The 25,172-nt window shown below is 40.8% G+C and overlaps 1 protein-coding gene across 5 annotated transcripts in view; it reads left to right on the top strand.

The window, feature by feature from the left end:
- Positions 1-25,172, top strand: part of St18 (ST18 C2H2C-type zinc finger transcription factor) — a 133,865-nt gene that overhangs the window by 62,580 nt on the left and 46,113 nt on the right. For all 5 annotated transcript variants that reach the window (XM_085677086.2, XM_085677087.2, XM_048420497.3 and 2 more), the window contains 5 exons: positions 7,045-7,235; positions 13,968-14,738; positions 19,337-19,471; positions 20,666-20,756; positions 21,991-22,095. In XM_085677086.2, coding sequence (XP_085533212.2) covers positions 7,064-7,235; positions 13,968-14,738; positions 19,337-19,471; positions 20,666-20,756; positions 21,991-22,095 — 1,274 coding nt within the window. In that variant the 5' untranslated portion in view covers positions 7,045-7,063. The remainder of the gene's footprint in view (positions 1-7,044; positions 7,236-13,967; positions 14,739-19,336; positions 19,472-20,665; positions 20,757-21,990; positions 22,096-25,172) is intronic.

The following is a 25,172-nucleotide window of genomic DNA, read 5'->3' on the forward strand; positions in this document are numbered from 1 at the left end:
CCAGTGATCTTACAACAGCAAGACCTGAACATTTCAATGCAGCTGAAACACAAGAAAATGAACTTAAAATTACTTTATGAAAAATGATAGAGGTTCTTAAAGAAGAAATGAAAAAATTACCTCAAAGAAGTTGAGGAAAAGACAAATAAAAATTGGAAGAGATCAATTAATCCTGTACAGAAAGCCAAGAAAAAACAACCAAACAGGTGAAGAAAATGGCTCAAGACTTGAAAACTAAGATAGAAACAATAAAAAAAAAACACAAACTGAGGGAATTCTTGAAATGGAAAATCTGGGGAAGTGAACAAGAACTATAGAAAGAAGGATCACCTTCAGAATACAAGAGATGGAAGAGAGAATCTCAGGTGTTGAAGACACAATAGAGGAAATAGATCCATCAGTCAAAAAAAAAATGTTAAATCCAACAAATACCTAACACAAAACATCCAGGAAATCTGATAAACCATAAAAAGATCAAATATAAGAATTATAGGGACAAAAGGAGAAGAATCCCAGTTCAGAGGACAGAAAATATATTCAACAAAATCATAGAAGAAAACTTCCCCAACATAAAGAAGGTATGCATATAAAGATACAAGAAGCTTAGAAACTGAAAGGAAATTTATGCCCTGGCCATCCTGAAGCGTGCATAGGCAGCCGTATATGGCAGTTCTGTTGAACTTGTCCATATTGGGTTTCATGATCTAAGTTGATGAGGATGACTGACCTTTTCCTCAACAAGAAGCTCACAGAATACCAAACAGGCTAGACTAAAAGCTGTCCTTTTCAAACAGCATGCCTTCATTTTTATATCAATATTCTTAACCTTAATACAAATTTCTATCTCTCTGCCCTGGTTAGTGGATTTGTGGATTTCTGACCAGTTACAAGAATTCCGTAGGAAGTCTTACCTTGAATTTTCCAAGAAAATGTTGGAGCATGTAAATGGTTTCCATGGATGCAGTATTTAATAATCCCCAGCTATTTTTCTATTTCATTTATTTGTGAGGGCTCAGGACAAATGCATGTCTGGATCTAAAGTTTTGATTGGCTTAATATCTCATTGCTTACAGTGAGAAGAGTCTATTATTGAAAATAGATGGAAAACACATAGTGGCAGTTTCTGTGAATTCAGGGTTTCCAATGCGCTGTATGTTTTTCTGATGCCTGAAGTTTTCACAAATTTAACTTAGAGAAAACATCCTCGGGTGATCCTCTTGTGGACTTTCTCTGTGTGGTTTATCTGAGAGAGTTAAAATCTCAGGTATATGGCACACAGACACTAGCATTTCAAATTGGAATTCTAGTATCTAAATAGTGTCTTCTCAGTATTATAACCCAGAGAGTTCTCATGGGTAAATAGATAGCCTATGAAGTTAGTTGAATAAAATCAAAACCCAAACTATGACGTTTAATGTGTTGGGTGCATTGATTAAGCCTCCTGGGGGCTCCTGGTGTTTAAAGCAACAGTTTGAATAGGACAGTAAATGTGGAGCTGACTGTATTTTTTCTGTTTCCTTCTCATCTGCTAGGAAAATATAGATAATAGAGCTCATTTATTTTCTTTACATTTCTGAGCTCTGCAGATGGGAAAACACAGCCCAGTGGAAATGATTTCTGGCAACCTTGAGAAGATATGTTAGCATTTTGTGGCATTTCTCTCCATGACATGTAAAGCATGGCTCTCCCTCATTGCGGTGTCACGGTGGAGTGTCACAATAAAGCCAAAATAGTGTGCCCTCGGGGAAAACTAGAAAGGGACCATTTTCTATGCACACACAAAGGATAATATTTATTATAAAGCCTTTCATTTTAGCTCCAAATGCTGTCTGGGCTGTGAGTACTTTGCAGCAGAGAAATGCACAGAAAGTGAGCTTTAAAGCAAATGTTATGCCTAAACCTAATTTCTGTAAATGTAAATAAAAAGTGAAAAATAGAATGCTGTCCTGGACATGTGTGCATTCAGAGTCTGGGCAGTGGCAGCGCTGGCTGCTGTTGGTGGAGCACAGGAACACAAAATTGCCAGCCATGCAGCTCTGTCTTGACCTGGTTTGTCAGCATGGACACTCTTTTCTTCATCCTCAATGTATAATATGGAAATTATTCTCCCATTTGCTAGATGAGAAATTTGATGTTCCAAAGATCCAACAGTTTGTGACAGGTTACACAGCCAGGATTACTGAATCTGCCTCAGTACCCTTAATAGAAGGCAAATTGAAACCTGTACTTTTTAATTAATTAGAAAGTTCTTCAGTAGTTTCATGCTTGTTTGTATGTATCTGATCATTCTTACTCCACCCTTTTATCGTTTGTCTCCCTCCCATGTCATTCCAACTCTCTCTAAAAGTCTCTTTTCCACATCCATGACTTTTTGTTTTGTGACTCACTGAGTTTAACCAGGGCTGTCTACCGCGGGTGTGGAACTATCACTAAAGTCTGGTAGTCTCACCCGTGGGAACACAGCTGAAGGCAATGATCTCCCTCTCCACTAATATCTCTAAACAGCCAGTAATGCCTCGGGGATGACTATAGCCCCGTAACTCAGTTCTCAATCCATGACTGACAACTGACAAGTCAGTCTTACACAGGTCCAGGGCAGGCAAACCCGCTGTTGTGAGAATAGGTTCCAATGGCTGGCCTGCTCAGAAGGTAGCATTTCCTAGTCCTTCTCTCCGTATAATCCAGCTGTGCATTCTTCACATCCACATCTGGTATAGTGTTCTGTGAGGCTGACGGGCCTGGGTGGGTGATATAAATGTGCTGTTTAGAACTGAATGCTCACTTATTCTCAACACTCTGAACAACCGTGAGTCTGTATTTGCCGCTGTCCAAAAAGACGCTTCTCTGATCAAAACAGTGAAAGGTATTTGTCAATGGGCATAACTATCATTTAGAAAGCATAAATTTGTACTTTTCATTTTAAAATCATTTACAGAGCTCTTCATCCTACACTTGCAAAATTATTATTTGCTCCAAATATTGAGCTTGATTTTCATCACCATTGACAGCCATCTCTTAAGGGCCAAGTTACTTCTTCAATTTAATCAGATTTTATCTTTTTAAGTACTTATTTTACCTGAATTATGTTTCTATGTTTATGTCTGGGTGTGAGTGTGTGCACATGAGAAAGCAAGGGCCAGTGTCATGCAGGAGCAAGTCTCTGACCCCTTGGAGCTGATGCTATTTGCTGCTGTAAACAGCTCGATGTGGGTGCTAGGGGCTAAATTCGGGTCCTGAGCAGCACCTGCTCAGAGCCAAGGAGCGGTCTCCCCAACCTTTGCAATGCTGTTGTTTTTTCAATTGCTGCAACTCAATATCATCTCTAGGTAGAACAGCTGCCACGTAAGCACACCTGGGAATCACCAGCAAAGCCCTGAGTCAACGCCTTCCCTTCAGTTAGGGAGTTCTGTTCCTTTATATTGTCACATGCACACAGAATTTGTCCAAATCTTTTGTTCTGGTCTGGCAATATGGAGGAGAAAACAAGCTGTGAGACTCTGCACATCTGTTAGTACCACCAGTTAGTAGTTTTGCTTGTTCGTTTGTGGACTGTCACTTCCTGTGTAAGTGAGTAGTGATATATGATAATATTTCAAAGGATAAATTTGGAGGACTAGTTAACATGTGTGCCTCCCCCCATCATTGAGTAGTGGTATATGATAATATTTAAAAGAATAAAGTCTGGCGGACTAGTTAACATGCGTGCAGCCCCCATCATTAAAGAAAGAAATAATTTCTTGGATGATTAGCCCTTCCTAACTAGAACGTGATGAATGGCTGCTGTTGCCAATAAATCTCTTTCTTCCACCACCTTTGTCTTAGATGTTATGATAGCAATGCTGCTTCACATGCACCTCGCCTTTTTAAACACACATGTAAATGTGTGATGCACTTTGTTGACCTGAGAAAGGCTTCTTAATTTTGTTCAATTAACATTTTGTATCTGCTTATTGGTAATTCTTCACTTCTATCCTTCAACACAAACCAACCACTATTTTTTTAAGTTTTATTTATTCTTTAAAATCTTCATATATCTTATATAATGTATTTTGATCATGCGTATTCACCATTGCCTCTTGCCAACTTCTCCTAGTGCCCCGACTCTTTCTTACAACTTCAAGTCCTTACCTTTTCTTTTCTTTTCTGTTTTGTTATTAATGATCCCAAGTCCAGTTAGTGGTTCCCAAGTGTGTCTGAGTGGAGCCATCCACTGGGACATTGACTACCTTTTAGCAGCGATGTCTTCCTCTCTCAGCAACCATTAGCTTCCAATGGCTGCTTCCACAAGATGCTTCTTTGGCACCTCCTCACATTCAAATCGGAATTTTGACTGATTTCATACTATACAGGTCTTGTGGAAGGAACCACAGCTGCTGTAAGCCGATATGTGTAACAGCCTTGTCCTGTCTAGAAGTCAATATTTCATAACCTTCTTCCTTATCCACCAGCTCTTACCTTCTTTCATCCATTCTTCAGCAATGCTCCCTTGACCTCGGAAAGGGGAGATTGATATAGATCACAGTTAAGCTCTTCCAGTTACTTATACTTCAATATTTGATGAATTTTGAGTTCCTTCATTAACTGTTACCCACTGGGAGTGGGACTTCCCTGATCAGAGTACAGCAAATCTCTGGGTATAAGGAGGCAATTTAACAGCACAACTATTTAACATAATAACAAAGGCAGTTTCCCCACTAGCGCCTGTGATCTCCCAAGTCATGAGATTTTGAGCAAATTTATAGTACCAGGCATGAAATCTCTTCTGTGGGCCAGATATCATATCAAATCAGAAAGTGGTTGTTTGTTCCTATAACATCCATACCACTACTGCAACCTGAACACACCTTGGCAGGCAAGGACTAGGACAGAGCATTGGGGTCTTCCAGCCCCAACCCCCAGCAGCCTACATAGAACTTTTTGGCACTATAAAAGCTAGCTGGTGAGGGAATAATTCCCTGGTCAGTTAAGACAACCATTATTTCTTTGATTTTAAAGTTTAATTCTCTCTGTTCCTCATTTCTAAAAGAAATTATGGACATTTTTCTCCCTGTGTATATGACTTACTTTACATAGTGTAATATACATCTTCAGCATATATACATGTTGATAAACATAGCATTTCTTTCTTGTTTGAAGTTGAATTGTACATACTGTATTATAAACATTTTCTTTGTCCATTCATCTGCCATGGTGCTGAGGTGTTTCCACATATTGTTCACTATAAATAGTGATACATACACCATTCAAATCAATATCACAATTCTTCAAAAATAGATTTACCATTGCTTCACCAGTCCAATTTCTGAGTATTTCTACAAAAGAATTAAATCTGGAGCCTTCCTGATTAAATCTTCAGTTTAATCTGTTTTGTTAGTTTCTTCTCCATTGCTAACTTAAATCACCCCAATTCTTAAAATGCATTTTCTGTCACCTAAATGGCAGAAGAGTCTCTCCTACTTTCTACAAATTGCCCTGGTTCCTGAGAAGGCCTTAGCAACTTTACCTGAATGTGTTCTGAGATCTTTCAAGGAGAGGGACATTGAGGATTTTTTTAACTCTCTTCACATACCTGTTATTCCTTACCTCTTCTTCATGTCTTTGACTGGACCTTCCAAAATGAGTTCCTTGCTAGGACAGTGATTGTCAGGGCAGCTCTGTCTGTCTGTCTGTCTGTCTGTTCCCATTCTCTTTTCATCAGCGTAGTTCACATCAGCTTCACTCCACATAGTTCTCCACCTTCTGCAGGTCCTCTTACCAAGCTGTCGGCAGCTCTTACCATCTGTTCAGAATTCCTTTCCTTTCCTGCATTTCCTGTACTTCTTCACTTTAAACCTGGGTTCAAATATGTGAAAAAGTCATGAGTTTATTTAGAAGAACTTACTCATTTCTTCCTATCTGAATAATTTTTAGTTTTCTAGTTTGCCCCATTTTTGAGATGTTTGTAACTATTATTCCTCTCTCCTTCCAGGTTCTTCTTTTCTTTTTTTTCCCTCCCTTGGATGTTTTTCCATCTACTTTTTATATTAAGAATGTGTAGCTGACTTCCCTGAACTGTTTTCCTGAACATGTCATCATCTCTGTATAGTGTTCAGGTTAGAGCGGAGCAAGGGCTTCTGGCCAGTTGTTGTTATTACCATTTTTTTTTCAGAACTGGGATTAGTAAATTGTTTCTCTGCTTCCAGGATTCTTCCTCTTGGATTTTTTTTCATGAGGTACTCGCTCATTCATCTTCAAAGAGCATTTAACAATATCTGCCGTAGATGCACTATTGTCAGAATCTCTGATCTTCACAGATCATGCCAGGAGAGTGATTTTCTTAACTTCACACAGTAATCTGCATTAATTCTAAGTGAGGTGTGTGGAGGAAATCTGTGTTGAAAGGGCCTCCCTCGGGAGCATTTCCAAACAGAACCATGTGAGACCAGGAATGAGGATAACCTGTTGGCCATTTTTTATGAAATCAAATCTTACCTATCCTTTTTTTGTTAGTTATATGCACCAAATAAGTGAGAATCCAAAGGCACATTTCTATGTAACAACCCTCCCCATTTCTGTGTCGCTGGAGATGGGCTGATGGAAGGTCCACAGCTCGTTCCCTTGCTTATTTGTTCTTTCAGTCAAATCGGGGCCTAAGACCTGTGGTATCTCGAACTTGAGGCGTGAGAGTGGCAGAAATAAGCAATTTTAGTGTCGTGTTACTATTGGACAACCCACGGTTTTACCATACTGCACGTTCTTTGTACCTAGGGGTGTGTTTTTTGACATTAGCTATTTCTTGGGGCTCACAAACTGGTTCAAGTCTTATTTCACTTCCTGGGTATGTGATAAAGTAAAGCCCATATTGGCATATGCCTACGCAGTGTCAAGGATAAGTCTGAAAATACTCCCGATGTAAAGTAGAATTCCCAGCAGACCGTTAGCACTAATGATGAACCTTAACTCCCTGTCCTAGTGCTTTGGGTGAGACTTGGTGAAAGTCAAATGTTAGGCAGCAGTGAGTGCATCTTATCACGTTCTTAACCTGCCCTGCTCTGCTCACTTCAGGGCTGCATATGACTGCTCTATGGCAAAGAAGAGGAGAGCTGAAAAGCAGGCACTGGGGGTGCCAGTTAACAAGCGGAAATCCCTGTTAATGAAACCACGGCACTACAGCCCAGACGTGGACTGCAAGGGAAACGCGGACAACAGGAATGAGGATGATGGCCTCTTAGAGACGGATGATCACTCCACTGCAGGTAGCAAAAAGGCATGGCCCAAACTTTATATATTCCTGTCACCTGACGTCATTCTTAGTCTGTAGAGAATATACACTTTCTAGGGCTGTTAAGTATATTTGGCTTTGGGAACCAAAAACCAAACACTCGTCAATAATCACTTATTAAGGCCCTACATATTTTAATCAGATTCTTTTTAAGGTTTGTAGACACAGCCTGACAATGGCTCACTTCAAGTCATGTTTAGGTTATGTCTCTTTGTGTAGAAAGTAGAAGATACTAAGCCTCAAAGCTCAAGAATATGTCTGAGTAGATGTTAACTTCTAAAAGAACCCTTCAAATTGCAGGACATATTTAAGCTTTAAGATAACTTTTCAGTGACAAAGGTAAATGTAATGTTCATTAATTATATATATATATGTATATATATATATTGCCTATGTATACAGCTAAAACATTAATACATAATTTGCTTTATCACTATGTAAAATATTATTTACCCCCAAAATATGATAGTAATAAAATGACTCATTGTAGGTGTTTTGTGACATTCTTATATTTTTATAATCTTCAAATAATACTTAGAACCATAGACTGTAGCAGTGATCTAAGGTGGCTGTTCTTGAGGCTTCTTCAGTGGCAGAGCAATATAGAGAAGACATCTCTGTGCCTGTTTTCTAAAATAAATCATTTAAGCTGATCTTTATAATACGTTGATTCAATCCTTGGCTCACTCTTCAGACATCTTTTTCAGGATGAATGAAATGTAACTCCTACTCTAAAGACTTAAAGTTTGTGTCTTCCTAGATCTCAGTTGCTGGCAATCACTTGCATCCATGAGTTGAAGTGTCGTTGATTGGTTTGTAGCTGAGACTAAGGTGTCAGACCTGCAAAAAATTCCTCAAAACCTATGGAAAGTTTAAGTATAAGGCTTGACTAATAAAAACTGGAATGAGACAAGCACATTAATATATTAAACATATACCCTTAAATATATTAAATATATACCTATTAAATATATACCCTTTACTGAATGTGACATTTAGGGAATCAACATAAGTTAATTATTTACTTGAAAACATAAACAAATAGAAATTCTAAAATTCTAGAAATAGTCCTATACATTATTTTTAAAGATATAAAAACATATTAACTGAGGATATTTCCTATCAGAGAATCTTCATTATCTTGGCTAAGTATTGCAGATTCCATGGCTTAAACAGTGTTGTCTTCTGATTGGTGGATGGATAATGATGTTTTTAGGCTTCTCTCATATAGTATAAGATTTTCAGCAACAAGGCTCATATTTAAATTGTAATCATCTTTAACTTTTTCAATTTCCTTGTTCTGGTCACTTTTTTGTATTGATTCATGGACATGACAGGTAAAATCTGATCTTAGGAGTTCTTGGACCACTGTGGAGTTGAGATCTTTCCTTGTGGCTTGTCCTTGAGCCAAAGACTTTGTCAGGTCTGCAGGCCTTCCACCTTCTGCTCTAACAATTTTATCATCATAAATATTTATTATCAGTTAAGAGAATATTGTTCAAATACATCCAGTAAAATATTTTGTCATAAGCACTTGTAGACATCTATTTGTAGGCTTATGAGGGTCGATGGTTGCATTTAATATTAGAGCTGCTACTGATAGTGATGCTGAAATTACCATGGTGACAATTTTCATCTCTTTATATGTTGCACATACATAAACAATATCATTTAGTTCATTTTACAGTGTCACATAGTATGTAGAACCTTGGTCTTGGTTATACAGATGAAATAATTAAACACCAAAAAGAGTTCATTCTGAAAGTAGCACAGATTTCAGACTGGGGGGAAATACCTAGTAGACCATCTAAAGAGCAAGCAGAATAGCTCTATCCCAGTTTACTGGGCTCTGCAGGCTCAGTCCCCCTTACCCATACTCCCCTCAGAATGCATACTGGGCAGAGTTTTCACAATGTCTACATGAAGCTGCAAATTCTAAAAATGACACGCTATAAATGTCCCTCTCCAAAGTCAAGAGAGAAAAGATTTTAATTTGCCTTTAGTTTTTGAGAAATATTAAGGCCAGCCACAGAAGGAGAGGGTCCCGAGCCTAATGCTCGGTGCATCAGAAGAGCCACTAATTTCAGTGTTCCTCTGCTCTAGGCTCCTCGTTGTCTTTGCCTTAGTAGGAGTCTGTCTAGCTGTATTTTTAGCTGGACCACTCAGATAATGAGAGTATAAAGGACTCATGAAGGCTAAGGTCATGCTCCTGAATTCCGTGTATCATTCCTCTTAATGGCCCAAACTACACCCCACCCTCTAACCTGACTCAAAAAACTACACGTGGCAACGATTGTGGGTAGTTAGAAATCCCTTCCTCCCTGGGGAAGTGAACACCAGGAAGCAAGACAAACTTAGACTCCTGGAACAGACAGAAAATGAGTCATCATGGTTCAGAGTATACCCATTATGGAGTTCCCAGCAGCATGACCATATGCTTCAGACCTGAGAATGCCTGACTAAGACACAGAAGCTTCTAGGGGTTGAAATTATACTTATAATATGTCATCTTCAATTAAAAAGTAAAGAACAAACCACTCCAGTCTCAGAATTTTAGAAGATAAATTCATTTTTTATGGCTTTTATTCCTGCCCAAATTTCATATTCAAAAGCTCTAATAAGTGAATTTACCTATAAAAGTGTCCTCCCTGGATAAAGACACAAAACTGAATCCAGTGTTTATAAAACCCAATCACACTAAAGAGTTCATTCCAAACTCGGCATTTTCAGAGGAGTTCAGAGAATAGATAGATAGATAGATAGATAGATAGATAGAGAAAGATAGACAGGCTGATACAGATAGGTGATAGATTAATGAGAGATAAATAGATAGACAGATATAGATAGATAAATAAATAGGTAGATAATACATACATACATACATACATAGAGATGATAGATACATATAGATAGATATAGAAGATAGAGATAGATAGGTAGATAGATAGATAGATAGATAGATAGATAGATAGATAGATAGATAGACAGACAGACAGACAGATAGAGATAGAAAGATAGATGTGAAAATTTATGAACTAAGTATAGGATTACCAGCAACTCATCATGGAAACCTTGGTCTACAATCAGGAACTAAATAGTTGAACTTTTATATACCAGACAAAACTGCATTTTTTTAACTACACAAAGAAAAGTATCCCAGCCCAAACTACTGCCAACCACACATGCTTAGACGTTCACACAGGACAGAGAAAGGCTTAGGCCATTTTTGAAACTGCCAGCCTGTTACCTGCTGGAAGTTGGCCTTAGGGTTCCCAATTTGCCATCTTTGTAGTATTAGCAAAGTTAAGGTCTGTGTTGCATGAGACTTTTTTGTTGTTTATATTTACATTTTTTGACCAATAACTTAAGGATCATTGTTTTTTTAACCCAAATTAACTGGAAGTACATTCAAGTGTCTTCCTATAAATTTATTATGAAAAGGGTTTCAATTTAGAAAAGCATTTGGCTATTAATATTCTTAGCACCATCACCTAAGAATGGCTGTGTTACATGAGACATCTTCTCTAGTAAGGCTTTCTCGGCTGTGGGATACTTGGATTAGGTAAAAGAAACAAGGACACAGGCTTCAAACCATGTGACCCTTGGTCTGTACTCAGCCCTCTCCTGAATAGCTGTGTGGTCTTAGCAAGCCTTGGCAGACCTGGAACGGCAGTTTCTGTGTGAGACGGACCGGAAAAAAGCACTTTGTAGTATTGTAAAATAGATAATGGCGCACTGTGCTAAACACATCTAGTCATTGGCCCATCCTCATTCTGAAGATGAAAACCCCAGTTCCAGAGAGCAAGAGCTGACTAGAGTCATGCAAGTAGATAGTCTTTGCCAATGGCATATGCAGTCTCTAGACCTCACATGCTTGTGTATTGTGCCCCAGCTTCTAGTTCTGAGGGGAGATGCCAGTCCTTGCTGCAGTCCTCCATGGCTTATATGGAAAGCTCACTTGCTGAACTTTCCTCTGTACGGCCTCTGATATTCCTTAGGAATGACTTCTACTGATGAAAGTAGACCTAGCATGTGCATGTTGAGGAGTCCGCTAGTCCCCTGATGTTACAGTCTTTTAAATAGCACCTGAGAAAAGGGGGCGGGAGCCATCACTTACTGAGTTGTGGGCTCCTGTGATCTCTGCAGTGATACACAAGCTGTGCTGCTGTCCCCACAGTGCAAGTGGAAACCCCAGGCTCAAACAAATGGAACAGCCAACAGCCTGCTCAGCAAGCGTAGACACTAACAGAGCTCAAGCTCCTCCCCTCTGCAACAGACCTTATTACTCTTTAGGACAATAATATTGCAAAACAGAGAGAAGAGGGGGCCCGTGGCAAAACTGGGAGAACCCGCACCTTGTCACCGATCTGTCATGTCAAATGCTAACTTAGGGTTTTTCCCCTGCCCACAGTGAGATCTAGGAAGGCTTTTCAGAAAAAGGAATGTTGATTTGTGACTTGGACTATCCCTAGAAACCAATGCATGTGACAGTGTGGACACCCCTGGCTTGGGGCTTCTATCTTTCTAAGGAATAATTAATAAATATTTTCTTTTAGCATATAACAAACAGTTGAACCAAACAATGATGTAAACTGGAAATGACCCAAAATGAAGCAGTTGGCAGTCACTCAGTGAAGTGCATTGTCGTGCACATGTGCGGGTTTGTCACTCCGCCTCTCTGGTGATCTGCACTTAATAGGAATATTTTAAACTATGTAGCTAAGCAACAGAGGTAATTGTTGCTTTCTAGAGCTTTTGTTAGCACTCTAACACAGCCCAAATATGCATAATTAGGTATAATGTCTATAAATCATTATTGTACACATGTGGGTAGTTAAGTGGAGTGAGAGAATAGTTCAATGAATTGAGCATATTCACTGAAAATGCTTTTTATTTGTTTTCTGTAGTTCGTAATACTTTAAAATTATCATAACCCTTTACACTTTCTCTTAATAGCCAACTGTGATATTGAGAAAAACTTCATTTGCATTTTAGACTATGTTTAATATATTATTTAAAGCTGGAGTTGCTATGATGTAGGCTCAGGAGAGGATAGGCTCATCCTATCAACGTTATGTGCTTGTTTATACAGCCTCTTTTCTAGGAACTGAAATGTTAAATTTTTCAGTTTGTGTTGAATAGATCCCAACAAAAGACTGCACCCTATAATCAGCATTATTTACAGGGGCTAGTGTTGTGACTGAATTCTTCTCTGCATCCAAAAATGCTTTTAGTTACTATGGCAATATTTACTTGATCCTGGCAGTCCAGTGTTGATTTAGGGAGATAATTACCAGAAAGGAAGATGATGGAGATGTATTTTTGAGTGTCCTTGTCAGAGACAATGTTTATAAAAAATTGAATGAGACAAAAAAAAATGCACATTGTCTTCCAGGCAGACACCCTCTCCCACAGCTTCATGCTGATGGCCGTACTTTCCTCCAAAGATGTTTATTAGCCCGGGAGGCACTTCACTTGGTGTCTTTACCAGTATTTAAGGGGGCTTCTCATTTTATGTTTCCCATCCCCCACCAGTCTTGTTGGATTCTGCTGTTGTTGTTCTGGCAGATGTTAGCAGACTCATGGTGGGCTGTTTAATACATTTCACAGCCTGGTGGGCACTGAGAATGCATGTAGTTTGGATTCTCCTTTGGATAGTTTGCATGGGCAGCTTTGGTGAACTGACCATACATGCATACAAAGATATATCCATTCACACCTACATACAACAAGACAAGGAAATGAGTGGTACTGACAGCTGCTGTGGAGTGGACTGGACCCTTGGAGGTCTGCTCTTGGTCACAGGACCCAAGTCGCTCACATCTGACCCCCTCAAACCACCTCTCCCTCTCATTTCCTTTTCTTTATAACAGAAACACATGCACATGTCAGACAAGACCATGTATTACTACTTAAAGTACCAAAGCCCAACGATTATCCCATTTATGTTTCCCTAAATATAGAATTGTAATTTGACACTGAAAAGGAAGACTTGAGAGCTTCTGAGTTCCTCGGTTATAATCCATATCGAGGTGTGTGTATCTTAGTTAACGTTGCAAAAGCACTGAGAACATTTCTGAGAAACTACAAAGAATAAAATTCAAATAAGCCCCCAAAGTACATTGCCATGATCCATAGAAATTTGACGAGCATTTTCCTGCAGTGTGTAACATGCATATTCAAGGTCCCTCTGTCCACTAAGATGTAGGAATGTAAGGGGGTGTAACAGCAGGAACCTCATTGTGGTGCTGTTGCGGAAGTACCAACTTCTATCATAAGAGTACCCTAAAAGGACTTAGCTCTTCATATGCAGAAGATTAGCAAAGTACTAAGCTTATTTTATTTCATTTGTATTTCTCTCACCAATGTTTGAAAAATTAATAGACATTACATATTACGCATATTTTATAGGCATACCAGTATCCATGCATATATACATGCAGATTTATACATATACACAAGTATATATGGTCATATGTTTGTAAATAGTTATGGAAGCTCCTTAAAATATTTTTTGCTTTCTTGTTTGGTTGATTGACTACATTTTAAAGGTAGGATCTCCCTTGTGGTCACAAGCTCGCTTGAGCTTGCTAGCCTCCTTCCTTGGATTCCTAAGTATTGGGATTACAGGTTCCCGTCACTATGCCCAGAACAAATATTTTTGTTCTGCTTTTCTCCGCCCAAGATCTGTTTTCTTTTCTTGTAGAGGGAAATATGGTAAAGCCTGTAGAGGAGACCCTTCATTCACCTGCGCAAGAAAACTCACTCCGGACGGAAGACCAATACGTGTGCTACCCAGAGCTAATGCACCTAGGCAAATACGAAGAAAGTGTGTCTGTGCCAACCGTAAGAGAAAACTTAAACGACAGTGGCATCCAGTCATTAAAAGCCGAGAGTGACGAGGCAGATGGGTGCTGTACGAGCCACTCAGACGATGGAAGGGACAAAGTCCTCAGCTCCCAGCCTCCTTTCTGCTCCTCTGGCGACAGTGAAAGTGACTCTGACAGCACAGAGAATGGATGGGCCAGTGGCTCCGTTTCCTCAGAGGACACGGACGCTCATAGAGGCCACAAACACAAGCCGGCATACGCTAAGAAGGACCTGCTGGAGGTTCCTGAGATAAAAGCGGAAGGTGACAAATTTGCCCCGTGTGAGAACAGGTGTGATTCCGACGCCGAAGGGAGAGACCCACAGAACTCCCACACGGAACCGTTGCCTGTCAAAGCTCGGCCTTCCTTCCCAGAGGCTGAAGATGGTGAGAGCCTGGTCCCTGTTACAGAGGAGCCTGGAGAAGTGGATAAAGTGAAGGGGAACCTGAGTTTGTTGGAGCAGGCTATTGCCCTACAGGCAGAACGAGGTTCTGTCTTCCATCACACCTACAAGGAGCTGGACTGCTTTCTCCTGGACCACCTGGTGAGGGAACGGAGGCAACCCAAGGTTACTGACACTGGTGGACGACAAATCTTTAACAATAAACGTAAGCATATTTTTATATTCATTGCAGGAAGTAAGGTGATTTAGAATTTGAAAATGTTAAATGCGCCTAGCCCTTCTAAATTAGCCTTTTGACGACTTAATGTGATTTAAAAATCAATTCACCATCATGAAACTTGCCATTTCTTACCTTGCAGCCACTCTTTTGGTTACTGTCAGCTCGGGGTCTGTGGATGCTGTGGTGTCTTAACACCTGACACCTTTATCCTCTCTGGTTTTCTCATTGAATTAGCTCTTCAGAATCGCACCAGACCGTTTAACAATGCTTGACTGGATATTTTATTTAAGACGTTAACTTATTTCATTAGGCAAATTGAGTCTAGAATTTAATTTTTCTTTCTATATTTTGTTCTGGGATTATGGGGCTGCTTTCAGGTTTCAACATGAAAGACATCACATCGTTCGTAAGCCAGGCAGGATGCTCTGAGGCTCCTGATGGCTAAGCCAGGTGTTAATCTACTTGTAATATGATGTTTTCCCAGCTCTCCAGGGCCAGCCCATAGATATCTGGATCAGACTTCAATTGATAGGGGAATGTGCTTGGAGAAGACTTAGATTGCTCTTCCAACATCAGGGGAATCTTTCCTGCTGGAGGACTCCTGTTCTCATACTTGATGCCTGTAATGTTTGTTAGGGGCCACTCCCAGTAGTCCACAGGTGCCCAGAGGAATACTTTACATGGCTACGCCCAGGGTCCAGTCAGATTCAGACCTCCAAAGAGTGTGGTTGTTGTTCTTGTTGTTTTCAGGAGATTGTTGGACCCCTGAAATCTGATGACCACAGAATCAGGGAAACATATGAGCGAATACCATGCTCCTCGATCTTGAGGGCTTAGCGGAACAGCATCGGTGTGGTTAGAAGTTCTAACTGGGAAAAGTGATCCACAAGGGGATTGTTTGATAATCTTAAGTCGCCGTTGATACTTACCTACCACTTAACAAGCAATGCCTTGCAACTCTGAGAAAGTAGAAAGGCTAAGTATAGTAAGGAAGATGCTGCTGCTACAGGAACATGCAGCACAAGTGTGAGTGGGATGTAGCAGGATGCTAACGTGAAATGTGCAGTTACAAACAGGGCTTTGTTTATAGCTCCGTGTACTTCTATCAGTAAGTAATTTCTTAATTTTTCCTTATTTACCTTTTAAAAAAGATAAACTACAAAATCTGTAAAAAAGGATGCACTTCAATCTAAGTCAAATTTTGTTGGTTTTGAGATCTATATTTCCCCTGTTTACCATCCCTGAAATCAGAAGGGCATGCAACAGTTTAACCTTCAACCTTTTTTTTAAAATCACCTATAAAATAATGCTATAGCTATCAACTGATGATGTTTTTCAGGCAGTGAAATCCCAGGTTTCTAGAAGTTTATTTTAACCTTAAGTTCAAATGTTTGATGGGGTTTTTTTGGTTATTTTATAATGTTTTAAAATAATCTTCTATTTTCAAAATTAGTAACACAATAGGGTGTGTATAGCAACCCTTGGTAGTTCAGTGGCTTAGGGCGCTAATAGGGAGAGTAGATGAATTAGCAGGATGTCCTGTGGCAGAGGCCTGGCATTGCTTTAGGTTTCAAATCCTCTGAAAGGTGAGCAGGCTCAGCTGAGGCAAACATGGAAGGTGGGATCCGGGTTGCTGTCTGTGCATGGGTACCGATACCCGCAGAGTCTGCACTGGTATTCATACACCCTCTGCTTGACGCTCCTGGAATCGGGAATCTGGGGCATTGTTCTTGGTCCTGCATTCTATGTTTGTAAGTGATCATTCACGCTGTCATTTGCTGCCTTCTTTAAAATACTGTTCCAATTTGGCGGACACTTTGTTCATGGACTCCGCTGTTAAGGACAGAGCACTAAGATTTTAACATGTTGTCCTACCCAAGTCCATGGAGGAGTCAGCAAGGCTCCTGGAAGTCTGTCAAACTCTGCCATGGACCATTCAGAGATGAGGCTGTGGTGTGGGCACCATGCTACCTATCATGTGGCCTGTGTCAAGGAAGAAGAGCAAGGGGAACAATGAGGCAAGGCTGCCTGGGATGAAGGAGGACGGTCCCAGGCAAACCAGGACACAGCAGCACCGGAGGATGAAGGCCCCTCATTGTGTAGTGCTATACAAAGAAAATGAAAGAAGAGGCAGGCTGAGCTGCTGCCCTGAGCCGGTTCTAAGGTTTCTTATCATGCAAACAGGTTCTGCCCTCCAGAGCATTTTCCTCTGCAGCTTTGTGTTAGGAGGCCCAGGAGAGAGCCGCAGACAAAGGGGCATGGTGGACTGTCAGCGGGCCCCACCTGGGCAGGTGCCAGCCTTGTTATCTCCAACACCCTTCCTGGCTTCCCTCAGACACACAGTGTGCTGAAGAGGGGAAGTGCTCCCCGCCAGCCCTGTCAGTGCTTAGAAATGTGGTGTCATGTGGACAAGATCCAAGAGAGGAAAGCACATCAAAACAGACTCTGTAGTTTCTCTCCTCTCCGTGAGTGGCACTTTGCAATGGTGTCAAACCCCTCGGTTCGTTTCTGTCAAACTTCAAAGACTTTGACCTACAGGTTTTACACGCCTAGATGGACTGGAAACTTGGCATTACTGTTAAGTAAAACGTGTTTATACCAAGTCCTAGAACATCACAATCTGAATATACTTCTTTTCTCTTACAGAGTACAGAAAGGAGCATCCTCCCACATCAACCATTTTAGTTAAATCTTGTCTTTAGTGAACCACGCTCTCTCCTGGTATCCCTGCCCTTGGTTGTTGTCTGTGCATTTCCAGTACTCTGATTTCAGCCTCCTGACTGGTCCTAAACTGTCAGTGCTGGCTACAACTTGGGGGATCCTCAACCCCTCCTTCTTTTCTGAAACCATGCCCCCATGTAATTGGATTACACACAGCCTGCTGTGCCCCATCTGCCCAGGACGGCTTGTAATCTAACAACTGGAATGACTTGGTTTCACAGAGATATGTCTGTTCATGCAGTGTAGAGTCATAGAGATGTCTGACACATCCCATGTCCATGACCTGCTCTGGGTGGTTTCCTTAGAGCAGGAGGGTGTGAACTTCCCATCCCCACATGACAGGGCCTTTCACCTACTCCAGACCAGCAGCTTCATTAGCAGGGTCTTATAGATTACTTATTGTCACCCTGGGCCTCACATCTGCTCAGTATTCTTGTTGGTCCACATTGAGAGTTGAACATCCCTCCTGAAGGCTGTTTTGCTTCTTTCTCTGAGTACTCACATGTTTCTAGCTTTCTGACCACACACACACACACATACACATACATACATACACACATACGAACATAGAATTTCTCCTGATCAGTATCATCCTGAGCTCAAGTTCGGTTAGTTTGGACCATAAGATTGCATTTCTGTGTCGTTTCCTTACCAGTTTGACTATCTGTGCATGCATGCGTATGCCTGTGCATGTGTTATATGATTGTACATGCATGCTTGTGTGTTTGTGTGTCATATGTGCACATGGATGTAAATGTGTCTTCATGTGTGTATGCACATGTATGTTTGTCTGTGTGCATACAAGCACATGTGTGTTTGCACAGATGCATGTGTGTGCATGTTCATGTGTGCATGTGCTCCTACACAAATATGTGTATATGTCTGTGCATGTCAATGCCAGTTTCATCATATTCCTGTTCTGCACTCACATCATGCATTTATTTATAAGCCTCTCTCTCGACACCCTGAGTACCAGGAAATCAAACTCCTGCCATTTTCTTTGTCCCTTCCATCTTGGGCTCCTATCCTGTGGCACCTGTCATTCCTGGGAGCCCCGCGCTCACAGGTTGTGAGTCCTCCCGTAGCTGGGGAGCCCCACTCTTTATTTTTCCTTCTCCTCAGATGCTACACTCGCACATTTCCCTCCAAAGGCTTCTCCGTCACCTCAACTCCGAATTCCTGCAGCTGTGGCCACAGCATCCCTCCGTGGTCACCTCACGTACTCCTGAGAACTTGTCCCCAGGGGACACAGATTCTTGGAGATTTTTTTTCCCCACTTGGTTGTGTGGGCCACAGCCTATTCCTTCCCATCAGCTGCTCTGCAGAAAGCCAGCTCAACTGGTATGTGAGTAGCTGGTCTACCCTCCCAACTTCACCTGCTGCCAGGGACCCACAAGGACAAAGCCAGAGAGGCCTTCTGCCTATATGGCGGGATTTTTGTCTTGTATTTTTAAATCTGTCTTTCTCTAAACTCTTTCAAAAGAGAATGGCTCGAGGTTAAATAAATTCTCCTTTCTTGCTTTTCTTCTTTCTTTCTTTTTTTTTTTCAGGAGCATGGTCACCTTCTGGCACAGGATGACTTTTCATAATAAAGACTTAACTGCATTATGTGACATGAGAACTTAAAACCATCTCTGTATTTTAACAGTCCCTTGCCCTGTGTCAGGCTTTGCTCAGGAATCCAAGAAAATTAAAAATGTGTTTTGCTTCCACGGGTCTTAGTTGAGGGTTTTATTCAAGGCAACGTAAGAAGAATGTTTATGATGGCGAACCTGAATAGAGTGTGAGTGACCCACAAGGCCACCCTATTGAGGGATGAGGAGGAAGCACCATGTGAGTGTCTCAATTCAATTTCTCTATAGATTCGCCAAGGCCTGAAAGGAGGGAGGCCAAGTGCCCCATCCCTGGCTGTGACGGCACGGGGCACGTAACCGGGCTCTATCCCCACCATCGCAGCCTTTCCGGGTGCCCCCACAAAGTGCGAGTTCCTCTGGAAAGTGAGTATCCCTCGTTCTGAGGCCACACCTATGCCATCATACACAGTGCAGCCTTATGTGGCTGTACCCCCTTCCTTTTGGTTAGAATTAGAATGGAAACATAATCTTATCTTCATGTGTTAAGCAATCTCCATGCAACTATTTGAGGTGGCTGTGTGTTTATTTGTTTCTGACATTGAGATCAGGTCTGGCTTATGCAGCCCTTGGGCCTCTTCCTCTACCATGCCCAGTTTAGCTATTGTTCTAAAACATAGTATATGAGAAACGTTCAAGAGCAGTACTTTCAGCCGTAGTGACCTCCTGACCTGCCCTCGCCATGAGATCACATGCTCCTTGGAGTTCTCTCAGGAGGCTCTGTCCCATCTGAGCCCCCTGGAACAACAGCAGCCTTTCCTCCCTCATCCCTGCTGTATTCTTCTGTGCTTTGGGCTACAGAAGAGAAGGGACAGATTAGCTGGAAACACTGGGGTCTTACACAATTTCTCAACTTGTTACTGGGACAGTTCTTAGGCGACCCCATAAGTAAAAGTGGGGATACCTTGCCATCCCCAGCTGTCAGGATTTGGAGAGTCGCTAGTTTTTCCCCACTTGAGGTAACTGCAGTATTAACAGTTCCTTGGTCCAACTCTCTGATGCTTCATTCAGCCTTACTCTTACCAGTAGTCACATGGCAGGGGAGGGTGGATGGACAAATGCAAAAGAGACCACTTAGGAAATGAAAAAAGGTTACGTATGCAGATGTCCAGGTTATGGTGAAAGAATTGAAAGAGCTGTAGAACTTGTGGAAAAGCAAGATCTCTGCTGCTGTAGAGAAATGTTGTTAGTGGGTGACTGACAAGCTTCTCAGGTCAGACAAGAGAGGCAACAGGCTCTGTCCCAGCATGTGCGTTCGTGGCACCAGAACCACAGAGGACAGTTCCTCAATTGACTGTGAGCAGAACCATTTGGGGGAGGGAGATCTAGGGTTAAAACTGTTTGTCAATCAGAGGAGCTTAGACATGAACTAACTTTCTGTGTTTTCTTCCTGATGTTATGAGGGGCTTTTGTTCAGTATGAATACATTCCAGGAAGAATCCTGGGGAACTGACTATGTGAAGTCATTTGAGTGTAAAATGGAGAAGTAAATTTGATGCTATCTTATGTATGTATATATGGTAAATTGTTCTTACCTTTAACATGATATTTTATGCTTAGTTCTTGCCATGCATGAGAATGTGCTCAAGTGCCCCACCCCAGGCTGCACAGGAAGGGGACATGTGAACAGCAATCGCAACACTCACAGAAGGTACTCTGATAACTTGCCAATAATTTACATTGCAAAATGAGAAAGAAACTTTCCACAAATGAAATAATAGGCCATGGGTTGAGAGAACGGGTGTGTCATTGTCAAATGCTACCTCTTGAAATGGCTACCGAGTAGTCTCAACCTCAGGAAAATTTACATTAGTGGTCAACTAAAATAATGAAACAGTTGTGTTGGAAGATGCTCAGGCTCCGTGTCCGTACAGAAACATGCACAACGCATTCTTTTCCACCCTTGAGCTCACCAGCACATGTGGATATTGGAGGCTGGCGTCAGTGTTCCTTCTGGGTTATCCCACCCAGTAGACATTTAGAAGGGTTTTACATTTGTACGTGTAAACCAGACAAGGCGTATATGTCATTTTTGTTAAAATTTAAACTAAAATTAAACTAAACTGAAAGCACATTGTTTGTATTTACACACAAATATATGGTGTATACATGTGGATATTTTAAGCAAAATTTTATTTTATTTTTGCTGTGCATTTTTAATGTTTACATGGTTTTCGCTGGCATGTATATCTCTGCACTACATGTGTGTAGCGCCCACGTAGTATAGAAGAGCATGTGGACTTTCCTAGAACTCAAGTTATAGCTAGTTATGAACTGCCATGTAGGTGCTGGGACTCAAACCCAGGTCCTCTGGGAAAGTAGCCAGTGTTCTTAACCACAGAGTCCTCTTTCCAGTCCGGAATTGTTTTAATTTGATGCACACATTTTATATTACACACGGAGTGTGTGGTTATGTGCTATGGTTCGGCTTATAATGATACTGCCAAAAGTTTCATATTTGTGTTTTCACTTTAACTAAGATATGAAATTTAGTTTCTAAAATTTGGCTAAAATTCCTAAGGTAGGCATGGAGTTTTCATGCTCACTTCTGTAGTCAGACAACTATCCATGAGGATGAACACTTTGGTTTTAAAAGACCGAGTTTCACAAATTTTTTTTGGTATTTTCCCCATTACATAACATGTTGATTTTTTTTTTTAAAAAAAAATGTATTCACTAGTTGTCACCTCTGAGATGGAGCTAGGGAACAAATGTAGACACTGCGTTTGTAAACCCTTTGGGATCTTTTGTATGACAATGGTGCTAAGTGAACTATTAATATGACTTAACATTTACTGCACGCCAAGGGTGCTGTGTGTCTGTGCCAAGGCAGACCTCATGGTCACGCTCACTCACATCCTCCAACGCTTCTCTTTTTGAAACAGTCTTTCGGGTTGTCCCATTGCTGCGGCTGAAAAGTTGGCAATGACCCAGGACAAAAGTCAACTTGATTCTTCCCAAACTGGACACTGTCCTGAGCAAGCTCACAGGTATGAGCCCTCCTGTTCATTTGGATCCCACCTAGCAGAGCCTCTGTTTCACGTGTGTCATTTCACGAACGTCTGCTTGTCATGTTCAATCACCAGTAGATTGATGTAGGCAGCCAGTTTGCAAGACCAGTGAATGATAACATCATTCAAATGATCTAGGGGATATTTCAGAAGTTTAACTTCAATTAAATCTTTACAAGGCTAGCACAATACTGGCGTACCCAAAAGAATGAAATATACAATCACATACATCAATCAAATTTCTCTGGCACTAATATAACACCAGGTACCCTCCCATTTGTGATGGATTTTTTTCCTGCCTGGAGGTAACTTCATCAGGAACATTTCAAAGTATGAGATTATGATGTGCTGTCTTTAGGTCCACATATCCACAGGGCTTCTGTGGTAGGTAGCTAGTAACAAAGTGTCTCCCATGGTCCCCTAAGTGCCCAGGTTCCTTATAATATCTAGTAGTTTCAAAGAAATTTTACATAAAATGAGTGTTGATACTTAAGGTAATAGAAAGCTTATTCTGCAGCAATGTGCATGGAGTAAAATTATTTGAGAAGAAATAAAGGTATCAAATAACTGTTGTCACTGAGCTGCTAAAACTGCAAAAAACAACTAGTAGGTACTTCAGTATTTCCAGGGTGTTTTACCTAACATGGGGTTCTTCATTAGTATTGGAATGTTCTCTTGATTCTCCGTAAGTATGCTTATAAAAAGCTGCAATTGAGTTGCTTGTTTACTCATTGCCTCAGACACTATTGTCACTTTAGATAAGAGTATTTCAACAATTTCAGGGTGACAAACCAGCTTACAGTAACTTCTGCTCGTCCCTCAAGTATCTCTCTATTCAAAAACACATTTTTCATACAACATACTTTGATCATATCATTTCCCTTCCCCGGGTTCTCCCCACCTCCCTACCCACCCAGCTTCATGTGTGCTCACTTACTCTCTCCCAACTCAAAAAAACAAAAACAAAACCAAAAAGTTAAAGTCAAAATAACAAACAAAAATACCCAAGTAAGACAAAAAGTAACAAAATGTTTGCACACGCACACACACACACACACACACACATACACATACATACACACACACACACACACACACACACACACACACAGAGGCATGCACTATGAAGTTGGTTTTGTGTTAGACAATTACTCCTGGGCATTGACCTGCCCTGGACTGTAGCTGATACATGCAGTGACACTCCAGTGGAGAAAACTGAGCTTCCCTTTCCCAGCGAGAATCAGTTGTGAAGACCTGGGGGTGGGACTTGGTGTTCATTCCCCTTCTCTGTGCTGCGACTGTGTCTAGTTTCCACTTGCTCAGATCCTCTGCATGCTGTCACAGTCTCTGTGAATTCATATGTGCATCAGTCCTGTTGCGTCTGGAAGACACTGTTTTCATAGACACTGTTTTCACCTCTGGCTCTTAAGATCTTTTCACCTCTTCTTCTGTGAAGATCCCTGAGCCTTGGGGGGAAGGATTTGATGAAGACATCACACTTAGTACTGAGTGCTCAAAAATCTCTCACTCTCTGAACATAGATGTGTGGGTCTCTGTGTTAATTACAACCTACTACAAAAAGAAACCTCCCTGATGAGGGCTGAGCAATGCTCTTACCTATGGGTATATCAGTATAACATTAGCAGTCATTTTAGAGTTATGTTCCTTTATGGTAACAGTATTATTAGAATTTCCTGTAGGAACATAACCAATCTAATCTAGTCTCATGTTCTTGACCACTTTACCAGAGTCAGAAATGGGTTTCATCTCTAAGAGTGGTCCTTAAAGCCAAAATATGATTGGTTAGTCCCTTAACATTTAGACCACTATTACCAGTTTCCTCATGCAGGTCACTAATGTCAGTTGCAGTGTTATAGCCGATTGGTATTATTTCTTTTGTTCTTTGGTAGTGTGCAGAATCCCTTGCACCATGAATTCTAGTCAGTAGGGGTGACTACTGGTTAGACACCAGGTTGAGTTTTCAAAGACAGAAGTGATGTATTCAACAAAAATCCTTACAGCCAGGTTGTAAAGAGTAACCAAAAAACTTAGCAATCACCTGGTATTTCTAGAGGGTAAGGGTGGTCTATAGTAACCCTTTGGCCCATTGGTCCAACAAAATGTGAACCATTTCTAGCACTGAAGATTTTACTTTGTGGCAAGACATGTTTAGTTGGGTCATTGTCTCCCACACTATATAGTGACTCCATTCAATTTCTTTCTTATATTCATATATGTTTTAGGAAGCCTCTATAATAGTAGGTTTCCTTGTGGCTTTACAAATGGCCTTCAGTGTTAGTTGTCCCTCTCCGTATTTCCTCCTTTGCCCTGACCTCCCATCCCCCTCTCACATTCTACTTTGCTCTTTATCTCTTTATGACACTAAATTCTATTTCCCCCTCCTTGGGAGATTACCTCCTCCTCCTTGGTCCTAACCTAACTTCTGTCATTATTCTAATTTAAACACATATCACCATGTATAAGAGAAAATACAATATTTGTCTTTTGAGGTCTGGGTTATCTCACTCAAAGTAATCGTTTCCAACTCTATCCATTTATCTGCCAATTTCATTCTTCTCCACAGGTGAAGAGTAGTCTATTGTATAAATGTATCACATTTTCATCTTCACATACATCTTCAGTTTTGGACATCTAGACTCTTTCCAATTTCTGGCTCTCATGAATCAATGCACATGAGTGAGCACATATCTCTGTAGTAGGGTGTAGAGTCCTTTGGATGCTTGCCTCAAAGTGGTATAGTTGGAACTTGAGGAAGATGATATTTAGCTTTTTCAGGAACCTCTGCAATGATTTCCACAGATGCTGTACCAGTTTGCACTTGCACCAGTAATGAATATATGCTCCTCTTTCCCTGTTTTTTCACCAGAATGTGATGTTATTTGCTTTATTGATCTTGGCCTTTCTGACTGGGGTAAGATGAATTCTCAAAATAGTTTTGATTTGCATTTCCCTAATATCTAAAGATCTTTAAATTTCTCTGAAGAGTAGTATCCTTATCATTTGAGTTTTTTCTTTTGAGAAATCTCTTAGTTTTG

The sequence above is a fragment of the Myodes glareolus genome, chromosome 16, assembly GCF_982192425.1.
Source record: "Myodes glareolus chromosome 16, mMyoGla1.1, whole genome shotgun sequence".
NCBI classification, from domain to species: Eukaryota; Metazoa; Chordata; class Mammalia; order Rodentia; family Cricetidae; genus Myodes; species Myodes glareolus.